At 41.8% G+C, this 19,700-nt stretch overlaps 2 protein-coding genes across 2 annotated transcripts; both read left to right on the top strand.

The window, feature by feature from the left end:
• The first annotated feature begins 12,634 nt into the window (after positions 1-12,634).
• LOC134845807 (26S proteasome non-ATPase regulatory subunit 12-like) lies at positions 12,635-18,169 on the top strand. Its single transcript, XM_063862887.1, has 2 exons — positions 12,635-13,333; positions 17,304-18,169. Exons 1-2 carry the CDS (start codon positions 12,640-12,642, stop codon positions 17,987-17,989), a joined length of 1,380 nt encoding a protein of 459 aa, XP_063718957.1. The 5' UTR covers positions 12,635-12,639; the 3' UTR covers positions 17,990-18,169.
• Positions 18,170-18,474: 305 nt separating this feature from the next.
• On the top strand, positions 18,475-19,428 carry LOC134846619 (ribosome production factor 2 homolog). The gene has a single exon (XM_063864004.1). It carries the CDS (start codon positions 18,475-18,477, stop codon positions 19,426-19,428), a length of 954 nt encoding a protein of 317 aa, XP_063720074.1.
• Positions 19,429-19,700: the final 272 nt, after the last annotated feature.

Here is a 19,700-nt window from a genome sequence, read left to right as displayed (position 1 = left end):
TGTTAGGCCAAAGACCAAGTTGCATGTAATATGTGATATGTGTGTTATGTTATATTATGTTATGTGTTAGGTTATTAAGATCATGGGTAAGTAGGGGTTAGTGACCATGAACAACTAAATGACGATCTTGGGAATAGATCCAAAGTTTGGACTGTCCAATCTTAGGTCGAATTCCAAAATTTTAGAAACCAATTGATTTTAATAAATTTTAGGATAAATATATTTTTATCTGAACTGTCTTTAAGCAAATTTTAACGATATATGTTAAGGTGAAACTGACAAGTGTGACATTCGTGATTTCTTTTCTAGATCCTGATTGATCATTTAAATTACTCACTTGAGTCAAATCATCAAATCGAATAAAATCAAACTTGGAAAGAATAGTATGGACAACTTCAACCTGGATGAATTGATGGACCTGGCAGAGGCATATGTAGGACCGATGGTAGATGCGATCTATCGTCGGCTGATCGAACGAGACTTCGCTCTGGAGGACCCAGAGGTGGTCATGTTGCTGACCGCCCTGATCAACATCTTGGGGCACGACAACCGTGGGGACCGCCCCACGGAAGTCCTGTTGATGGCAGCATATGGAGAAAGAAGAGTACTAGACCGCCCGAACATGAGAGTGATGAGGTGGAGAAACAGGGCTCTCTCAGGTAGTGACTTGGCGAATGAGCCTGGATTGGGAAGTTCTAGGACTTACCAACCAGGTGAGATGCCAATGCCCTCTAAGCCTAAACCTGGGCTGACGAGAATGCATCAGGAGATGAACAGCGAGGCGACCTCGTCTGGTTCACCACTGAGAGCAGCTGTGCCACCAAAAAGGGCGAAAGTAACACAGAAGGTTCAGACGAACCAAACCATACAAGATCTGGACGAGATGAACGATCAGCTGAGAAGTACGAAGAAGGAGCTGGACGAGATGACCAAAAGCATGCTCCAGATGGAGGAAGATCGGGACATGTGGAGAAAGTTGTTTGAAGACTGCAACAAAAAGCAGGGTCAAGAGATCGAGCGCTTAAGGCAGGATTACAAAGAGCGATCGGAGCAGGTGGCGTTGACAACGGCCGTGGAGAAAGTGATACCTGCAAGGGATATTCCTCTTGGGCAGTCCCCGATGGAGCTCTTGACGCCTCGAGAAATGAGTCAAACAACGGAGACACGGCTTCCAGCAGAGACAAATCGAGTAACAATCCCGGATCCTAGTGACACCTTGGGTGATCCCGTCGTAGAACAGACAGTGAGGAGGCTGATAGAGACAGCTGGACGACTGGTCGCTAACAAGAATGCGCCAGGTTCCGGGGTGACTGCACCCTATGGAACGATTGACGATACGGGCAGAGTACAACTCTCCCAGACCGTGATCAGACAAGGGATAAGTAACGTGACACCACTCATGGGGAGCTCGAGAATCCCAGAGAGGAAAGTACGAAAGATGCCAGCGAAGAAAGTGTCTCGTATAATAGACGTGCAGAAGAATAATCAATTGAAGTATAATTTCACGGAAGATCCGAGGGCCTGCTTCAATCGAGCTACCTGGAGCCCGGCTGTGAACCTGCAGCAACCACCACTCGGGACATCTCACCTGATATTGGGAGACAGCTTAGTCAGAGTGCTGTCGAATTTGAGGACCTCGTGGGTCACCACGGTGATGGCCTTTGGAGGCGCGACGATAGCCCAATTATATCGGATGGTGGAACTGATGAATCCAGGGAAGATTCCCAATGTGATGATCTTAGTTGGGACGAATGATATCTCCAGAGGATCAGACGAGCAGGAAGCACTGTGGGAGTCAATGATGGTGTGTTTGCTTACTACTCTCTGGCAGAAGTTCAGTTGCGCGGTACTGACCGTTTGCACGGTGCCAATGAACGCGAGAAGCCTGACAGCATCAGGAAGAAGGCACAACGAGGGAGTCATAAGATGGAACAACATCTTGAGGAACCTAGCAAATCGAAATGCCGGAAGGATGATCCTCATGGACATTGAACATGAGTTGAGAGCCATGGATCAGGCCAGACTGACCACGGATGGCATCCACTTCGACAGTATCGAAGGACAAGCTTGGTTGAATCGAGTCTTCCAAGAACGGTTGGATGAGCTGGAAGCAGAACTCTTTGACACAGGAGTGCTGAAGGAAGAGGGAACGGTGAGTGATGCGGTGATTACCACCTTTGTGCCTCCTAGCCTGGAAACACGCCTGGGTACGGTCCCAGCCGTCACGAATTACCGGCAACAAAGCTCCAGCGAACCAGGTCGAAGAACAGACGTGCAAGATCGGTTGGGAGAAGCACCGAAGAGGAGAACAATTCATCCTAGGAGAAGGATAGGACCTGTCAACCAACCAATCGAAGAAGTAGCAGGCACATCTAGATCGGACACTAGATCGGAGACGACGAGTACCAGTCGAGAGGAAAGACCGAGCAGAGGCTCATTGTTGTGGTCGAGATCCATACCGTCTCCTTGGCATATATACAAAGACGAACTAATGAAGCTGGATCTCCAGAGAGTAAGCTTCATCGAAGATGCAAGGAGGATGTTGAATGGAGCGATGCTATCCGTCAGCAAATTGTACTCGATAACCGGCGTAGACTGGTTGATAGCCGCTAGCATAAATTTCAGCTCCACGACGGCCTTGAGATTTGCTGATTTGGAGGGACTGCCCTCTAACAACACGATGGGGCCAGTGAATGCGAGACCGTTGCAAGATATGAGATTGAACCATGATGAGGGGAATCGTGAAGAGAGACCAGGAAGATTCCTGACGGCGAGAGCGCCGATTGGACAACACGTGAAGATATTTAGGCAGCTGACGACAGCACCTGGTCATGTGAAGGAGAGAGTGTACCCAAAACTAGTGAACCAAGATGGTGATGCCCAGAGATATGGCGGATTGACAGCGATAAAGAAAGATGAGACCATCTTCGCCGCCTATGACAAAGCAGAGAGGAGGAAGGCCAAAATCATGGTAGTAGCGAATTCAGAGTTCGTGTACACCTCCAAGTCTTTGTTTTGGCCGGACGTCATAATGTTGGCCGCGGTTGACCTAGACCTATTGCAATCAGTGTCTTTGGCTATAGGGGTACAAAGGCAGACAGACATGAACCCAATAACGATTGTGTTTGCTGGCATCAATGACCATCTACACAATAGAGGTTTTCTGAGCAGGCTCAGAGATCCTGCAACAGCAGAAAACGCAGTATGGCCAGCAATAAAAGACATCCTGGAGTCGGTGGGTGAAGTGGTGGATGCGACGAAGGAGGGGTCATTCAATAAAGTGGCGTTGAGAGTAGTATTCGCGTTGTCTCCGGGATATGCACATCTCCCGGATGGACTGAAGTTTGTGTATGCAATGGTAGCCTTACTTTCAGAAGGAAAATATGATGTGATCATATCGGCCCCGAATCGCATGATAGAAATGGAGAACCTGAGGCCACTTAAGGCTGAACTGCCTGCAGTATGGTCAGATATCTCAAACGCGATCGATGAGAGGATTCAAGGACCACGCGCTACACATGTTAGTGTTGGACGAAGTGCTGGGGTTGGAACTGTCCAACTTCAGTCGGCAACTCAAACTGAAACCGGGAATAGACGACGACCATCGAGTGATCACGGCAATGTCCAACGACTTATGGTTCCGAGCAATGGAGGTGGCAAGTGAAGACACAAGAAGAAAAAACTCACTAGAGACGAGAGCTCATCTGGAGGCGATGGTTCTGAGAACCAAGCCGGAAGCCAACCAGTGGCTACACCTGAATCCTAGAGTAGCGGCATTGGGTGCAGATGCTTTTCAGCAAGGCCCCGTAATGATCACGAAGATACATGCCTACTTGTTGAAGGAGGTGAACCTGGCGGAAAATGCCGGAGAAAAGACCGCTGAGTTTGTGAACAGAATGTGTCAGATTACTCTGGAAACCTTCTGGACCCAGGAAGTGAAGGGACAGGAGGGATTTGAAAGGACAGACAGCATGCTAGAAGGGTTGGGAGCCGGATGGACCGCGTCCTTCTTGGCAAAAGTTTACCCGAAAGTCTCGCACTATTTGATAAAGGAATTCCTCCAAGCAGTAGTGAGAGTATCGATAGTGGAATTAATAGCCTTGTTCGTGACATTCGGAGCGGAGAGTTTCGTGAAAGGACCGGCGATACTGCTCACGGATGGAATACAGAACCTGCGACTAGATGGACTTCTGACATTGATAGCAATAACCCACGGAAACTTGGGAGGACTAATGAAACTGGCACGTTGTCCAGAGCAGATGAAAGAGAGAGTGAGGAACCTGGATATGAAGAAATCCACGGACTCGTGGAACAAAATAAGAGATCTGAGACACACTCTTATCCAATATCTTTTGTAGCAAAATCGCTTTGGAACCGGAGAAGACGAGACAATTGAAAGAGTGGAAGATGTTAGACGACATGTTGGAGGCATGCCGCTATTAACGGATCTGAGCTTGGCTATGAGGACCGATCCCTTGGCGCTGATCAGAGGAGTCACAGAGTTCGTGACAGTGATCTATGGACCAGCAGTCACGTTTGCGTTCCCTGACGTTAAAGTGGAAGCATATAGGAGGTCGGTGCTGCACCTGAACCTCATATCGGCAGTGGACGGTAGTACACTGAACTGGTGTGAGCAGAACACATTGCGGGAGCTCATGAGTGAAGATCTGTTATTTGCGAAAATATCGGAGCCAGAGAAGACAGTCATCAATTTTGACGATCACTTGGGAGAAGTAGAAAGAGGACACATCGAGGTGTTTCCAAAGCTTTGGAATCTGAGACCCTATGACAAAACGAATGGTGAAATAACCAGAGTGCCTCGTCTCACTGCAGCATATCACAAGGTGAGAGAAGAGACGAAGGACTGGGGCGATTACAAGAAGCTACCGGAGGCAATCCCTGAATTCCCTCTAATAAGAAGGATGTTGCTCGGAGCAGAATCCGTGGTACAAACTCCTAGGTTGAGAGCATTCGAGACCAATGAAAGGAGAGTAGGGAATTTCTCGGTGACGATGGATCCATACTTCGTGGGGAGAAATGCCGCCGTGTTACAGTACACACGATTTGCGTACACGGATCAAGCGACGAGAAGGCGAATAAGCAACGCCGCTACTCCCAAGCCTGGAAGATATGATGAGGAATGGAAGGGACTAGGCTTAGCTCCGATGAGAATGAGAGGCAGGACAGAATTGCCTGAAGCCTCATTGATCCTGACTAGCGTAAAACAGGAAACGAAAGTGGGAGGAGTACTGCAGACAAAAACTTTCCTAGCACCCTTCGGCTGCGAAGAAATCAAAGTGGTCCATGGAGAAGAGGAAGATAAATCGGCCGGCACATTGCTCATACCGAGATTCCAGAAAGAAGCCGACAATGACGAACAAGGACCATCGAGCTCAAACAAGGATAAGTCAGAAGGAGATGACGGACAGGGTGGAAGCCGTCAGACTGAAGAACCCATGCAACAAGATCAAGCTGGTGGGGAAGACGACAGGGCATCGACAGGAGGAACATCCAGCCTGGATTTCAATATCTTCAGTGATCTTGAGAATAATGCAGACACGTTGGAAACGACTGAGCCAGCAGATGAAGGCATCTCGACACTGGAGCCTCCGTCAGCCTTTGAGGAAATGAAACGGAATTTGCCGGAGAGCAGCTCTCCTGGCAATTCAAGAAATAACGACCAGAGAATCCTCATGGAATCACCTCGGAGGAGAAGAATAGAGGCCTCAGCCAGAGTACCTTTCTTGGGAACGCTGCCCGAAGAAGAATGGGAAGTACATCACCGAGACCACGAGAGTAGGACGGGATGTAAGCTGGACAGAGTGGCGTTTATGGAAGAAGTCTGGACCGTGATTCAGAGCTATGGGACCCAGTCCATCCTCAAAACAGGTCTCAATCAACCCTTGATGAGAGAAGTACTTGACAAGCTTGATGAGTGTGAAGGGAGACTGAGTGAGTTATTGATCGACTCAGCCACTGATGAGAGTGAAGCGAATTCTCCCATCAAGATGACACCGCAGGACGATGAAGGAGAGGTGGTGTACCTGTCAAGGACCAGGAGAGGGACGATGCGATCGAAAATGGTGATTGATAAAATCAATGCGATGAAAATGAAGTTAGGCAGCAGAGTGATGCCGAGGAGAATTGGGAAGACGAAAGTGGATTCAGAGATATCGATGAAAGCTGGTAACTCAGCGAAAAGAAAACGAGTCGAGGAGGTCATGGATTTGGGGCAAGGTGATTATCAATTGTCTGGCACAGATAGAATATTAACTGATATAGCGATGGTGCCACCCATTCTCATGGCGGGGATAAAGTCAACCGGTTATAAATCCAAAAGGAGTGACCGCACTCTGACTGGAGCAACCTTAGAAATGGAAATACTCAGCCAATGTGGAGAGAGCAAAATGAGGGACTTCAAGCCATCTCCCATGAATCATGGAAAGGGAAGTGTTGCAGGACAACTAACACCAGTGGAATACAACCGACTAACCGTGTCGGAGACAGTGTCGATGGATGAACCCACCGGTGGATACATGGAGATGTTGGAATACCGAAACTCGGCTAGAGGGTATGTGATGGCCCTGGAAGACGAAAAAGCCATGGAGGGTTATCTGGAAATGATGTTGCAAGGCACCACCCTCAAGCAGAAGGCGTATAGAACTTTGGCGTCGTCTGACGTAGAGGCGGAAACGATCGAGCAGTTAGTGAGCCTTCCATGGAAAGCAGTAGTATTGAGGTATTTCGAGGAAGAAATGAGGACTACGCCAAGAATACATGCTCTCGTGGCAGTACCTTACGTAAGGACAGAGTTACAACTCAGGTTCGCCTGGTGCATGATGGGACTGACTCGCGAAGAATATGATTCAGAAGAAAGAAAGAGATCAAAAGAAGAAAAGGTTTTCCTTATGACGAATCTGAGGGATCTGATAGTCCAGGAGGGAGCAGCAGTAGCGTGTGCGAAGCGGAGAGACGCTCTCTGTTTCATTCGATTCCTGATAGAGCAGATTTCAGTACCTGCATTAAACACTTGTGTTAAAATGTTGAGGGAAGGCGATGAGCGAGCGAAAGCCTTGTTCTTGCTAGCACTGCTGGATATGCAGCAAAGTAAATCGATGAGGGTAAACATGAAAGAACCTGAGGAATTGGAACCCATGAAAAAGATAGACGAGATCAGGAGATTCTCAAACAAGGAGCTGAGACTCGCTAAAGAATCCATGGGAGCATTACCGAAATCCAGTGAATACTGTGGACCGATTCAAGAAGAAGTCATATAGCTACGTATCCGGGATCATAGGGATAGCGTACAATCCTTTCCTGAGTGAAGACATACGCGATTGCTTCTTTGATTATGAGCAGGCGGTGTTACTAAGATTCTGGACGTCCAGAATTGTAACGATTAAGAGCGTTAACAATACACAGGCCAAATTAGGACTGGTCTTGGAAGAAGAGGTGACTGCACCTTCAGTACCAAAATCCGACAAGAGAGTGGAGTTTGGGTTGTGATTCTCAGATGAATTACTGAGAACGAGCTTGATGGCAGTGTGGGAATTGATGAGGCCATCATGGTGTCCTAGTCCCAACGCTGACTCAATATTACGGGCGACGCAGGACATACAGAGGGAACTGAATGCAGACTGTAACCTGCGTGACCTCAACATCATATATAATGTGATGATAACAGCCTCTAAGAGCAACGGAGAAGATAAAGTAGAGTTGCCTGGCTGGGGACCAGAAGACTGGGTCAAACCTGGTAGCTGTCTGGCGGAAGTCTGTGGACTGGAGGGTCACGTTTGTGGAGGTCTAGACTGTGTGAAAACACTGGAGAAACAACAGAAGCAATTGACAGTATTGTTTGGAAAAGTAGTGATGAAAGCAAGAACTGAAACGGAACTGATAGCAGATTGCCATGGAGGAACCGATGTGAATCTAGTGACTGCACTAGGATTCTACAGCATGTTTGGTTCTTTAGAGTCACTATTGAATCTAGAACAGAAACATGAGATGGTCACAGCCATCAGCGTAGAAGTATTCCCAGGAGTTCTGCAGACTGAGCAGAAATACATAGGAAAATGGAGGGAAGCAATCGAGACAGAAATGAACATCAGACACAGCGAAACTTATTGTAGACCATCAGGAGCACGATATTTGGTGGGTTCAACGTTGGCTCCGATGTGCAGGAGCAGATATCCTGTACATTTCGTAGCTGTGGACGTGAAGAGTACAAGAACGATTGTGGATCAAGCCTTCTCAGTGCCGAAGTGTGTGAGATTGGCGAGAATGTCTGAAAAGTCTTACGAGTTACTATGTAAGATGTTCTCAGCAGTCCCAGAGAGAACCAAAGAAGAATTGGAGTCAATACTAGGAAAGAAGTTCATGGGATATGTGAGCGGGAACTTCAGTGACTTTGAAAAACAGAAGCAGAGAGGATCAACTGTCACAAATTACAATGCAGTAGATGAGAATGATGAAGTCCACCGAGTGATGATGGAAGTGGAACCATTGCTGGAAGCTTCGGGAAGACGTAATTGGAGGAGCATCATGTTGACACATGACGAGTTTCCTTGCCACTGCTTGCTGCAGACCTGGTGGTATCCCAAGCGTAGTAATCTGATGTTGATCTGGGACTCTGGAGAGCTGCTCTCCATGGGTTTACCAGATTCATCACAGCCCGTAACAATAGTGATAGTGGGAGTTATGATGGCGATACGATGGCTGGAAGCTCATGTGAGAGAAAATAATAGACAGGAGGCACCAACGAGAGAACAATTGCGGAAATTAGATTGTCTAAAAGATTTAGATCTTTTTGAGACAATGTGCAAAGTTCTAAACATTCCGATGGAAGTGAAGAAGATATGGGCAAGAAAACGATTGATGCCATGGTTCAGAGCTAACATGACTGCATGGTTGTACGAGTATGCGAAAAAGCATATGTCGAAGCATGGCAGACTGTACAGTGAATATCAGCTGGACATTGGGGCAGGAGCTTTCAAGCGAGCTCTCGTGACTCATCGGAATGCAGTGACCACCGCTGTGAAAAGAATTTCCAGGACGAGTGAGCGTAGTGGAAATGAGAAGGCAGAGATGCTGAAAGAAGATTTGGAGAGAAACGTGACGTTGTGTCTCAACAACAGCTTCTGCAGAAACAGAGAATCCAACGTGGATCCCCTACCTTGCTGTAAACAGAGGGTAGAAGAGCAGAAGTGTTGGAGGACGGCTTCCAACAGCGTCAGGATAGCCAACGATGTGCTAAAAGACACGGAAACCGAAAGTGCGGAGTCAGTATCACAGGAGGAAGAAATGGAACATTGATGAATGGTCGAGAAAACAAGAGGCAACAAGAAAGAAAATTAGAAGAATTTAGAAGTTTTAGAACTTCTAAACGACAAAAAAAGAAGAAAACAAAGGAGTGATGAAGAAAAGTTAAAACTCAGAATTGTTTTATGTGTGTGAAAAACTCAAGTGAGAAACCAAGCAACCAAGTTGTAATTGAAAACTGAAACATTAAGTTGAGTTTTGAAATTGTTGCATATATTAATTTGCATTTTGATTTTAGTTGAAGTGGCTTTAGAGACACTTATTATTTATTTAGAAAGGCTTAAGAGGAGAGTATATTTAAATATTCCAACCTGCATGATTGTTTTTAATCACTTAGGAAGACTGATCACTTTGTGGTGACATGGAAGGCTTGAGTAATCTCTCGAAGAGGGAGATTGTTTCATTGTTCTTTCTAACCACAAAATTTCTTAGTTTTAAAATTCAGGACAATAAACAAACAAGATTTCCGAAGGGAAGGAGCATAGTAGGATAATTTTAGCTTGTTGGTTGGCAGGACTGTCCTGCAAGCCAACACCTTTTAAATCAAAGAGAAAAAGTTTTAATCGGGACATTGACACTGGGAGTCAGAAAATATGTTTTATCTTAGGTTATATCCTCAATGTGCAGATTAATGAAAGAATTTGAAGGCTATAGTGATGTAGTATGATGCCATTTATGTTCTGCAGTGAGTCGATGTGACGTGGATAAAAGTAATTTCGTGCATTTTATAAATTCTGTTCGATGACACTGTAACCATTTTACGAACATTGTGCGATTCAATGAGGACATTGACGGGACTGTCCGGGGAGTATGTGACATTCGACCAGAATAGCCAAAATGCAATCTCTGCAGAATTCGAATTTTTAGCAGCGAGCCTTCCGGATTGGTGGTTATTACGAACTAAGAACGTTATTGGAACTATTGGCCAAACGGTGAGGGCTAGAATATTCTGGTATTTTAAAATTTCAAAAATTCGAATTATGACGTCATATTTCTGAGAAACGTCAGAAACGGCCATTTTGACTAAATCGAAAAAGAAAAGAGAACAACATTAGCTGCGCTAGCAACAACAACGAAATTGAGATCGGAAAACAACAACGAGTTACAGAGTAACAGAAGAACACTCCGAGTTGCAACTATTGTGCTGCTACAATAGTTGCAAGGCCGTTGCGAACAACGGTGAAGGGTGAGAGACGGCCTTCCGGATTAAGAGAAAATCAGGATTAGCGAGCTTGATCCAGCGGATTCATCAATCCGGAAGGGTAACGGAACTGAAACTTTTATCCTGTTGCATAAACTTTTAGCTTCCTGTCATGTCCTGACTTGAATTTAATTAATATCTGGATTCATTTTGATAGGGATGAGAAGCTAGGAGTTGGGGGAAAGGGTTGATCCATCTTCGATGGAGATGATGATTTTTATCTACTGAGCAAAAACAATAGTAATATAATAAGTAGTAACCCTGTTTTTAGGAGTGACCTCGTGGTCTGGGGATACTGAGACCCAGCCATGAGCTCACTATTTCTGCATGTAATCTAGTTAGTTTGAGTGTTTTGACCGAAGCCGAAGGCAGTAACGTTTTTGTCGACCCGATGTTAGAAAAGACCACCGAAAAGTACTGGCTTGGTAGAGACGGTGAAAAGCATGCAAAGCTCTGTTTAGACGCTAGCCAGTCGTCTTAAGACTTAGTTTTGTTTTCCGTCGATATGTATCTTCCGGGCGAATGTCACAGAATTAAACTTAATTCCCCGATCATTCTCAAGTTGCTTACTAATTTAGTTACCTCTAGTTCTCGAGTGTGCTGCTATGTAAGTACCTAATTTAATTTTCTCAAGTGTGTTTTATGATTGTTATGTTGAGGTAAGGCGAGTTTTAGGTTGATCCATCTAAAATGGATCAAAGTTCCACTGTCTAATAAAAAGTAACTTAACGGATTGTTCCGACCCTGTTTTTAACGGCGTTCGTGTATTTTGGGTATCTCGAGACCTAAGTATGGGGACGTTCTTATTTTCTAGAGTGGGGGATATTTTGGTATTGGCCTTTAAGCTGTAACGGGTTCTAGTCGCATGTCGCAAGCGAACCGAATTGGCTCCGACCGTTTTGAGGTAGAAAAACACAAGAGATAGTGTCCCTGACTCTTGAGCCAATGGTTATAGGGCCTATTTTTCTTAAGCCTCATATGTGACCGAAGTAGGCGACTGTTACAATTTTCTCGTGTCGAGTTGCGTGTTCTTATTGAAGAAACGTAACCCGTATCAATTTTAATTGAAAAGGCCTTAAATACTTGTCATCTTCTTTTATCATTACTCGACATACAAAACTCTATCCTCTATTTCCTATAGAATCAAGACGACCACTGGTGAGAAAAGGTCATTCACGTTCCTCAAACAAAGACTCGGCATTGCACTGCAACGCGGTAATGCTGCCTGCTTACTGGAAGCTTTAGAAGTTAACTCAACGGGCTATAAGCCAACTGCTTTTTAACCTTTTGCTGTATTTACAACTATTGAATTTGTTTATCAATTAAAACCGTTTATTCTATGAAACAGCCAATTTTATCATTATCTTTTCCATATCTAGAAAGTTCCAAGGATTTTGACTGGAATACGTGATGAAGGGACTCCTGACTGTAACCTCGGTTACTGTGATACTTTTGACCTCCTGATTACCCATCCAGGTCTGAAGTTACCAGATTTCCTCATCTGCATCAATTTTTTCAATCCTCGTGAAGTTTTAAGAGGCAGCCAAGTTCAGTCAATTTTCCAATGTGTGATGTACTTTTCTTGCTGAGAATGGTCACGTCGCAGGAATAACTTTTTACTCAGCTTATTCGAAAAAAGAGCTCATCCGTTTTTTTACGTTTCCCTAAATTATCAAATACCAATGGCTTTTTGACTCGTTGAAATTATGAAAGACTGGTGAAGTTACTTCGGTTACCATGGTAATTTCTGACCTTCTGATTTATAGTTATTGACAAATTGTTGGCAATATCGGTGACCTTGAGCAGTTTGATCGTTCAAAAACTACAGCATTTTAGGCTAAATATTTTTTAGGAACTGGTTTTACGTATGGTAATCATTAAATGGATGAAATTGGACATCAAAGTGAGTAGTTTTAGTTTAATTAACTTCGTTCAAGTTCGTTGACCGAAAAAATACTGCCAACAATTTGGTATTAATATTATAAAATTATATATATTTATCTGTCTTTGGGATCACAGTGTTATGGAGGTTTGTAACGGAATCCGATGTTCCTCCATGTTAAAGCAGAGGAATTGTCTCATTGAAGCAACATTCGATTATGTTCTTTTCAGACATTGTCATGGATTCAGAAGTGCAAGTGCGTAAAATGGAGGTGGATTATTCTGGAACAGTTGAAAAACTGATACCAGAAGCTATTGCACAGGCTAAAGAGGGAGATATTAACGGATCAATTGAAAAATTGATCGCCATGGAAAAACAGACCCGTCTTGCTTGTGATGTTTTCAGCACAGAAAAGATTTTGGTAACAATTGTAAGGATATTGTATGATGCCCAACAATTCGACAGTCTTTGTGAGCAAGTAGTTGCTCTCTCAAAAAAGCGAAGTCAACTCAGGCAAGCCGTTACAAAGATGGTACAGGAGGGTTGCAAGTTCGTTGAAGAGCTTGCTGATGAAACCATCAAATTTAAGCTAATCGAGACTTTAAGAAGCGTTTGCGAGGGAAAAATTTACGTTGAAAATGAGCGAGCGCGACTTACCAAAATTTTAGCTGACCACAAAGAATCTCATGGACAACTGGAGGAAGCTGTCAAACTGATGATTGAACTCCAAGTTGAAACATACAACACGATGGACAGACGCGAGAAAGTCAACTTCATTCTTGAACAGATGAGATTTTGTTTGGATAATAATGACTTCATCCGTGCCCAAATAATCAGCAAAAAAGTGTCAACTCGTTATTTTGAAGATGAAGAAACTCATGACCTGAAGCTTCGCTTTTATCGGCTAATGATAAGACTGGACAAACATGAAGGTTTGTGGAATCAAAATAGTTTCGTAAGTTATTGGAGAGTCATGAAGTACTTCCAAGGCACCTGAAAGGAGTGTGAATTGTTACTTTTATCGCATTTTGTACCCGAACTTCAGTACACCTCTTAAACCCAGTCAATGGCAAAATTGTTCTTCTATTGAAAGAAAACTTAGTGTTTGCTGATCAATATTGAGTTTCTCGTTTTCTGGATTCAAGTAATGAATTAATTGTTTGCGTATTTTTGATTCAAGTGCTGAAAAACGATGCTTCGTTGAGATTGTAATTACACACAAGCGGAGCGTAAACATATTGAGTTATAATACTCATTCGGTCTTTCCGTTTCCCTGATTTTGGTTTAAAAAAACTAGTTAATAGCAGGTTACACGATTTTCATGTTTATACTAGCCAGCTTGTGAGCATTAGTGTGTTAGTACGAACCTTTTTTTCTAACCTAATTCGCAAATGAAAGTGTTCGTTAAAAGTGTCCACTTATTTGCTAGCTCTTTTGCTTTAATCACAATCTGTAGCATTGGAAATTTCATATCCTCTGTTCTCTGCATTATTTATGGCCAGTGTTTGTGGTTTATTAAGAGTCCGTGGCCGAGTAGTTAGTATAATAATAATAATAATACAGAATTTAGGAACAAAATCCAAGGGCTAAATCAAGTTCCGAGTTTTAACATTTTTATCTGATGTCAAAGTTTTTCGAGTTTAAGCAGCAGTCGCAAGCACAGTTGATTCGCCAAGTACAATAATCGCTCTCAGTAAATTTTTCATAGAAGAATTGCCAGTATAATTCAGTCAGTTTTTCTTTCAAATTTTTGTAATCCATCGTTATCAGGTCGAATCCAAGAAAAGCTGACAATTTGTTTACCTGAAAAGGTATTCGGTACCAGAAATTGTTCTTCGTCTTTTGTTTTTTCAGCTTTGAGATATCGAACGCGTTTCTGGACACTTGTCGGGTCTGGAAGGAATTTTTAGTGCAGGGCATAACGTGATCGTAAACAAAACAATCGTAGTTGTTGTTAGCAACTTAGTGGACGAAATGGAGTTCGTATAATTGTGAAAGAGGTTATAATTAAATTTTTTGCAGTCGTTGATTTTTAAGGGATAGCGGAGGAGTTAAGAATCTATCTGGTACCTTTGTTTTGTACATCTTCACTGCCTCTTAGTTCTCTTTTGTTGTCTATATTGCAATGGTTAAGGTTTTTCTTTTCGATTTTCAGTTTAAAATCAGTGTTTATTTCATCAAGTTTGAAATTAGCAACCCAATAGTTGGATATTGTCAGAGTTTTCCCAGGTTTTGCGATTCTGGCCTCCATATATGAATAACCAAATCCTTTTAGTTTACGAGATAGGCAATTTTCGAGATTTTTCAAAATGTTCTAGAAAATTTAATTTAAAAAAATTTCTCAATTTTTGAAATTCTCACCCTGTAGTTGGGTGCGGTCAGGGTACTCTCAGGAGTTGCAAATATTGCCTTCAATTGTCACTTCTCAAATCCTTGTAGTTTTCGAGATATGACGTTTTTGATGATTTTTTCAAAAACTTAGATTTCAAAAATTCCCAAAACGTTGAAGATCTCAATCCTGTTGTTGGATATTGTGAGGGTACTCTCAAGGGTTTCAAATCTTGCCTCTGATTAGGGCTGCTCAAATCCTAGTAGTTTTCAAGGTATGACGTTTTTATGATTTTCTCCGAAGTTTTCAAAAAAAAACTTAAATGTTAAAAAATTCCAAATGTTTTCAACATCTCAATCTTGTTATTGGAGTCTGTGAGGGAACTCTCAAGGGTTGCGAGTCTTTCCTCTGAACTTGGTTGCTCAAATTTTTGTAGTTTTTGAGATATGACGTTTTTAAGGTTTTTTTTTTCAAAATTTTTCAGAAAACTAAGGTATGAAAAAATTTCACAAAATTTTATCTGTGTAGTGAGGCTCTGTCAGGGTACTCCCAGAAGTTGCGAGTTTTGCCTCCTAATTTGACTACTCAAATCCTTGTAATTTTCCAGATATGAAGTTTTTTGTGATTTTTTCAGAAAAATTTTCATGAAAATTAAATTAATTTTTTTTAAGTTTGAATTTCCAAGTTTGCTGTTCAAAGTTTGAAGTTGGGGGCTGTCAGAGTAATTGCAGGGGTTGCAAATTTGGCCGCCAATTGAGAATACACAAATCAATTTTGTTTAAGAGATACGACGATTTTTGTGATTTGTTTGGAAATGTTCAGAAAACTCAAATTACTAAATAATTTGTTACAGTGAAATTCCCAACCCTGTAGTTGTGTTTTTTCAAAGATTGCGAATATTGCCATCAAAAAGACAGCTCAATTTTTGTAGTTTTCAAGATGTGAATACGTTTTTTTTATAGAAAACTTAAGGTGAAGTATCTCAAAATTTCAATTTCCCAACGTTGTAATAAACTTGGTTTTCTCATTGCATTACAAAATAAAAATTTTCTACAAAGAGTAAAATTTACTTACCAGCAACAGCAAATACTGGTTATCCGGCGCATGCTAAAGATGTTTGGCAGTGCGGACTTTCAAAAGTGATGCAAAATTTGTCTGTTTTTTTTGTAGCTCGACCAGTAGCGTGCCGATAGAGGAGTGTGGTGCGGACATTTTCACAAAAACGACTATGCTATGCTCGGTTTACCAAAAGGAAAATCGTATTTGAATGAGATATCTAGAAAATAGTTCTCATCGTTTTCTCTAATAGCCAATACGCAAAAAAAACTGTTTTTGGGAAAGGTATTTTAATGCATAGTAATAACCAATTAAGTTCGCAAGTGTAATTTCAAATAAAAAAAACTCACCAAACATTGTTTCTGAACCAATTTAAAAAAGACTCAATCCAAGTTTGGTACGGAAATTTATCTCGGAAATCATCTAACTTTTCTCTAATGATTGATGTCTTTGTGCAAGATTAGTAACTATTGTCTGTGTACGAAAAGTATTTAGTTTCTACACTGCCTTTAAATTTTGAATACTATTTGTTATTATATATCAAATTACAGAGTTTCAGTGTTTTTTTTGTAAGTGATGTCACTTAAATCTTTGCGCACTAGGTGGTCTAGGAGGACAGTCAGTTCAATAATGACCACAGACGTGCAAAACGGCTTTTTTTTACACTTGCGAAGCGATTGTATTGGTACGAACCTTCTTTTTTTTCCAACCTAAATCGGAATTAAAAGTGCTATTTTTGGTGGCACTTTGAACGGTAGGCTGCTGTTAGCTGTATAATATCGTATGTGATTTAACAGTTTATAAGTGAAAAATTAACACAGTTGATGCATGTTTAATTCATCAAATGAACCGAAAAAAGTTATTTGTTTTAAACAGCAGTACAATGATAAAAACTCGATTTCAGAAATTTTTCAACTCAATTTATCTCGCATTTTTTTTGAATTGCCTAATTTATACATAATTTGCTTTGTGTTTTTCATTTTAATACATGCAAAATTGTGTCTTTTTGTATTTGGTACCCCTTTTGCGGCATCGAATTGACAATTTATTAGCACAGGTAGCTTTGTTATTATTGGCTAGTTTTTGGTAAATTTAAGCATCTGTGGCTGGGTGGTTAGTGCGCGAGTCTCTAAAATGCAAGGCAGCAAATTCGAATCTTACACGTTGCCGAGTTTTTGCTCAATTGAGGCTTATTTCTACTTTTTCTTATTTCACTTGATAGAGCTGCTTTTTGGTCATGCTCTTGCGAGTGTTTGCAAAGCAGAGCTTTCTTATGTTTGAATTTGTCGTTTTGTACGAGAATTGCATCTTTGAGTCTGCTTAAACACAATACATTTAAACAAAAACATCTTGAAACCAACATTTTTCACGTAACAACCAGCTTTGCATTCATTACCATTTAAGATTTTTTTGATTGTTGGCTCGCAGAGGTTACTCTTGTCTCGGTGTAAAATAACTTTGAATTAAAAGAGGGTGAATTCTTTTTTTGGCTCAATTATGAAATTTTTTTCTTTCAGGCTCACATCTGGACATTTGCAAACACTTCCACGCTGTATATGAAACACCGATGATAAAAGCGAACGAATCAGACAAATTCATGGCACTCAAGTCAGTCGTGCTATTCATTTGTCTGGCAGAGTATGGAAACGAACAGGCCGATTTCATGAACAGAGTTTCCCTCGACAAAAACCTAAAAGAGGAGCCCATGAAAATGTATCACAACTTGCTCAAGCTGTTTTTGACCTCAGAAATTATTTCCTGGTCTGCCCTGGAGGCAAACTATGGTAATGAGCTCAGGGCTGGATCGAAGTCGAACCCTCCGCCGGAAGTTTTCACGGGGGAAGAAGGCGAGAAAGCCTGGAAGTGCCTTAAGGAAAGAGTAGTTGAACACAATATTAGAGTGATGACTGAGTATTATACCAGAGTTAAACTGGAAAGAATGTCCATTCTTCTGGATTTACCGCCAGAGGAGGTGGAAATCTGCATATCAAAGCTGGTGTTCAAAGAAATGATATACGCCAGAATTGATGGACTGACGAACATAGTGAGTTTCAAGAAACCGAGAGACGCGGCAAAAGTTCTGGACGACTGGGCTGTGTCCATTAATGGCCTAATGAACCTGATGAGCCATACATCCCACTTGATTGACAAGGAATTCATGGTCCATAAATACGCAAATGCGAAAGGCGTAGCAGCTCGGTAGTATAATGACGTCATTGTCGTTATCAGTAGTTGGGGTGTAGTTTTGAAGGATTCATTTTTTCCATCAGTGATTGAGTTATTCCGGTTAATTTGTTTTAATTTGTAAACGCATGTTACCTTGATGACGATATTGATAGGAATGTAACATGACATGTACTTAATTGAATTTAACACCAAGAGATCTGTTTTTAACTGAGTTGAATAGTGTGTTCTGATTGCAGCACTTAAGTGGTTTGCAAACACGTTTATACAAAAAAGAATACATGCTTGGAAATTTCAAATCAGGAGTATAATCGTTCAATCAGTCTAGAAATTTACCGGAAAAGGATCGCTTCAAAAGAGATAATTGAGTTTTAAATGCGTTACAGTAAGTGGTTTCTACGATATAAATTTCAAGCTAAAAACTGTCCTCTGAAAAATGTCGGGGTAGTTATGCAATAGAAAGAAGAAATTGAATAAGCCTTTAAATTGTTTTCAGAGTATCAAATGGCTCCTTTGCGTCGCATAGAAAAACCGAAAAGCCACAAGGGACGAAAGTTCCTACTGAATCGTGAACCGAAAATAGTTGAAAACGAGAAGTTTTCTTTGTTCTTCCGGTGTGCGTCTACGTGTACGAAAAGCTCCGAGCTGTTAGCGGATTTGCACCACCTAAAAAAACCGCATGCAGTATTTTACGGTAAAATGAAGCAGGAATTGTTGCCTTTTGAAGACCCAACTCCAGTTGAGAAGTTTTGTCGCAAAAATGACGCATCTTTATTTTCACTTTCCAGGCATTCGAAAAAGAAACCAAACGCGTTGATTTGTGGTCGACTTTACAACGGGAATATTTTGGATATGTTTGAGTTTTTAGTTGAAGACCTCAAACCAGTTTCAAACTTTCTCGGAAATTTACCCGAGGGAAGAGGAAACAAACCGTTGCTTGTTTTCGCCGGAGATGATTTCGAAAAATCAAAGCTGACTTCTCGAATCAGAAGTTTTTTCGTCGATTATTTCCGAGGAATTGTAACTGATAAGTTTTCATTGCAGGGAGTGAAAAGTGTAATTTCTTTCTTCTTAATTGGTGACTCGATTCAAATGATGCCATATGCAATCAAGTTGGCGAAAAGCGGCGTAGCAAAAGACAGCGCACCACGCGTAGATTTGGTCGAAATAGGACCTCAAGTGACCTTGAAAGTTGCAAGGTCACAACTTGCTACAGATGACCTCTATCAAGAGAGTCTGAGGAAGCCCAAAGAGTTGATGCCCTCGAAACGCAAGAATATATCGATGGACGAGTTCAACTCTCAGATGGGCAGGGTTCACATGGAGAAACAAGATTTCAGTCAACTGCAGTTGAGAAAGGTGAAGAGGTATAGACATCTGGAAGAGTCAAATGCCGGGTTGCCAGCTGAAATCAGAGAAAAACTGGATATGAAAACTGAAAATATTGACCATGAGTAAAATTGTATAATCTGTCGCCGAAAAAATTGTCAAATTGAATTGAGTGTCGTTTTTAATTTTTGAAAGGGGAGTACCATGATGCCTAATCGTAGCTTTCGGGTGAAATAACACTGCCCAGTCCCGAAAAAATAATGCATATAGATCTTGAAACAAGGGCACTATAGTTGTTCTCTGTTATGAGCTGAACCGCTCGTATCTTTGTAATTTGCATAAGGGATTAGCTGCCACAATGTTATAGAAAGAAAATGATACAAGTAAAGATTGTTTGAGTT

This window comes from Symsagittifera roscoffensis, chromosome 5, assembly GCF_963678635.1.
Source record: "Symsagittifera roscoffensis chromosome 5, txSymRosc1.1, whole genome shotgun sequence".
In the NCBI taxonomy this organism is placed as follows: Eukaryota; Metazoa; Xenacoelomorpha; order Acoela; family Convolutidae; genus Symsagittifera; species Symsagittifera roscoffensis.
Note: the sequence above shows the minus strand (reverse complement) of the source record. Positions and strands in the feature narration are given on the sequence as shown.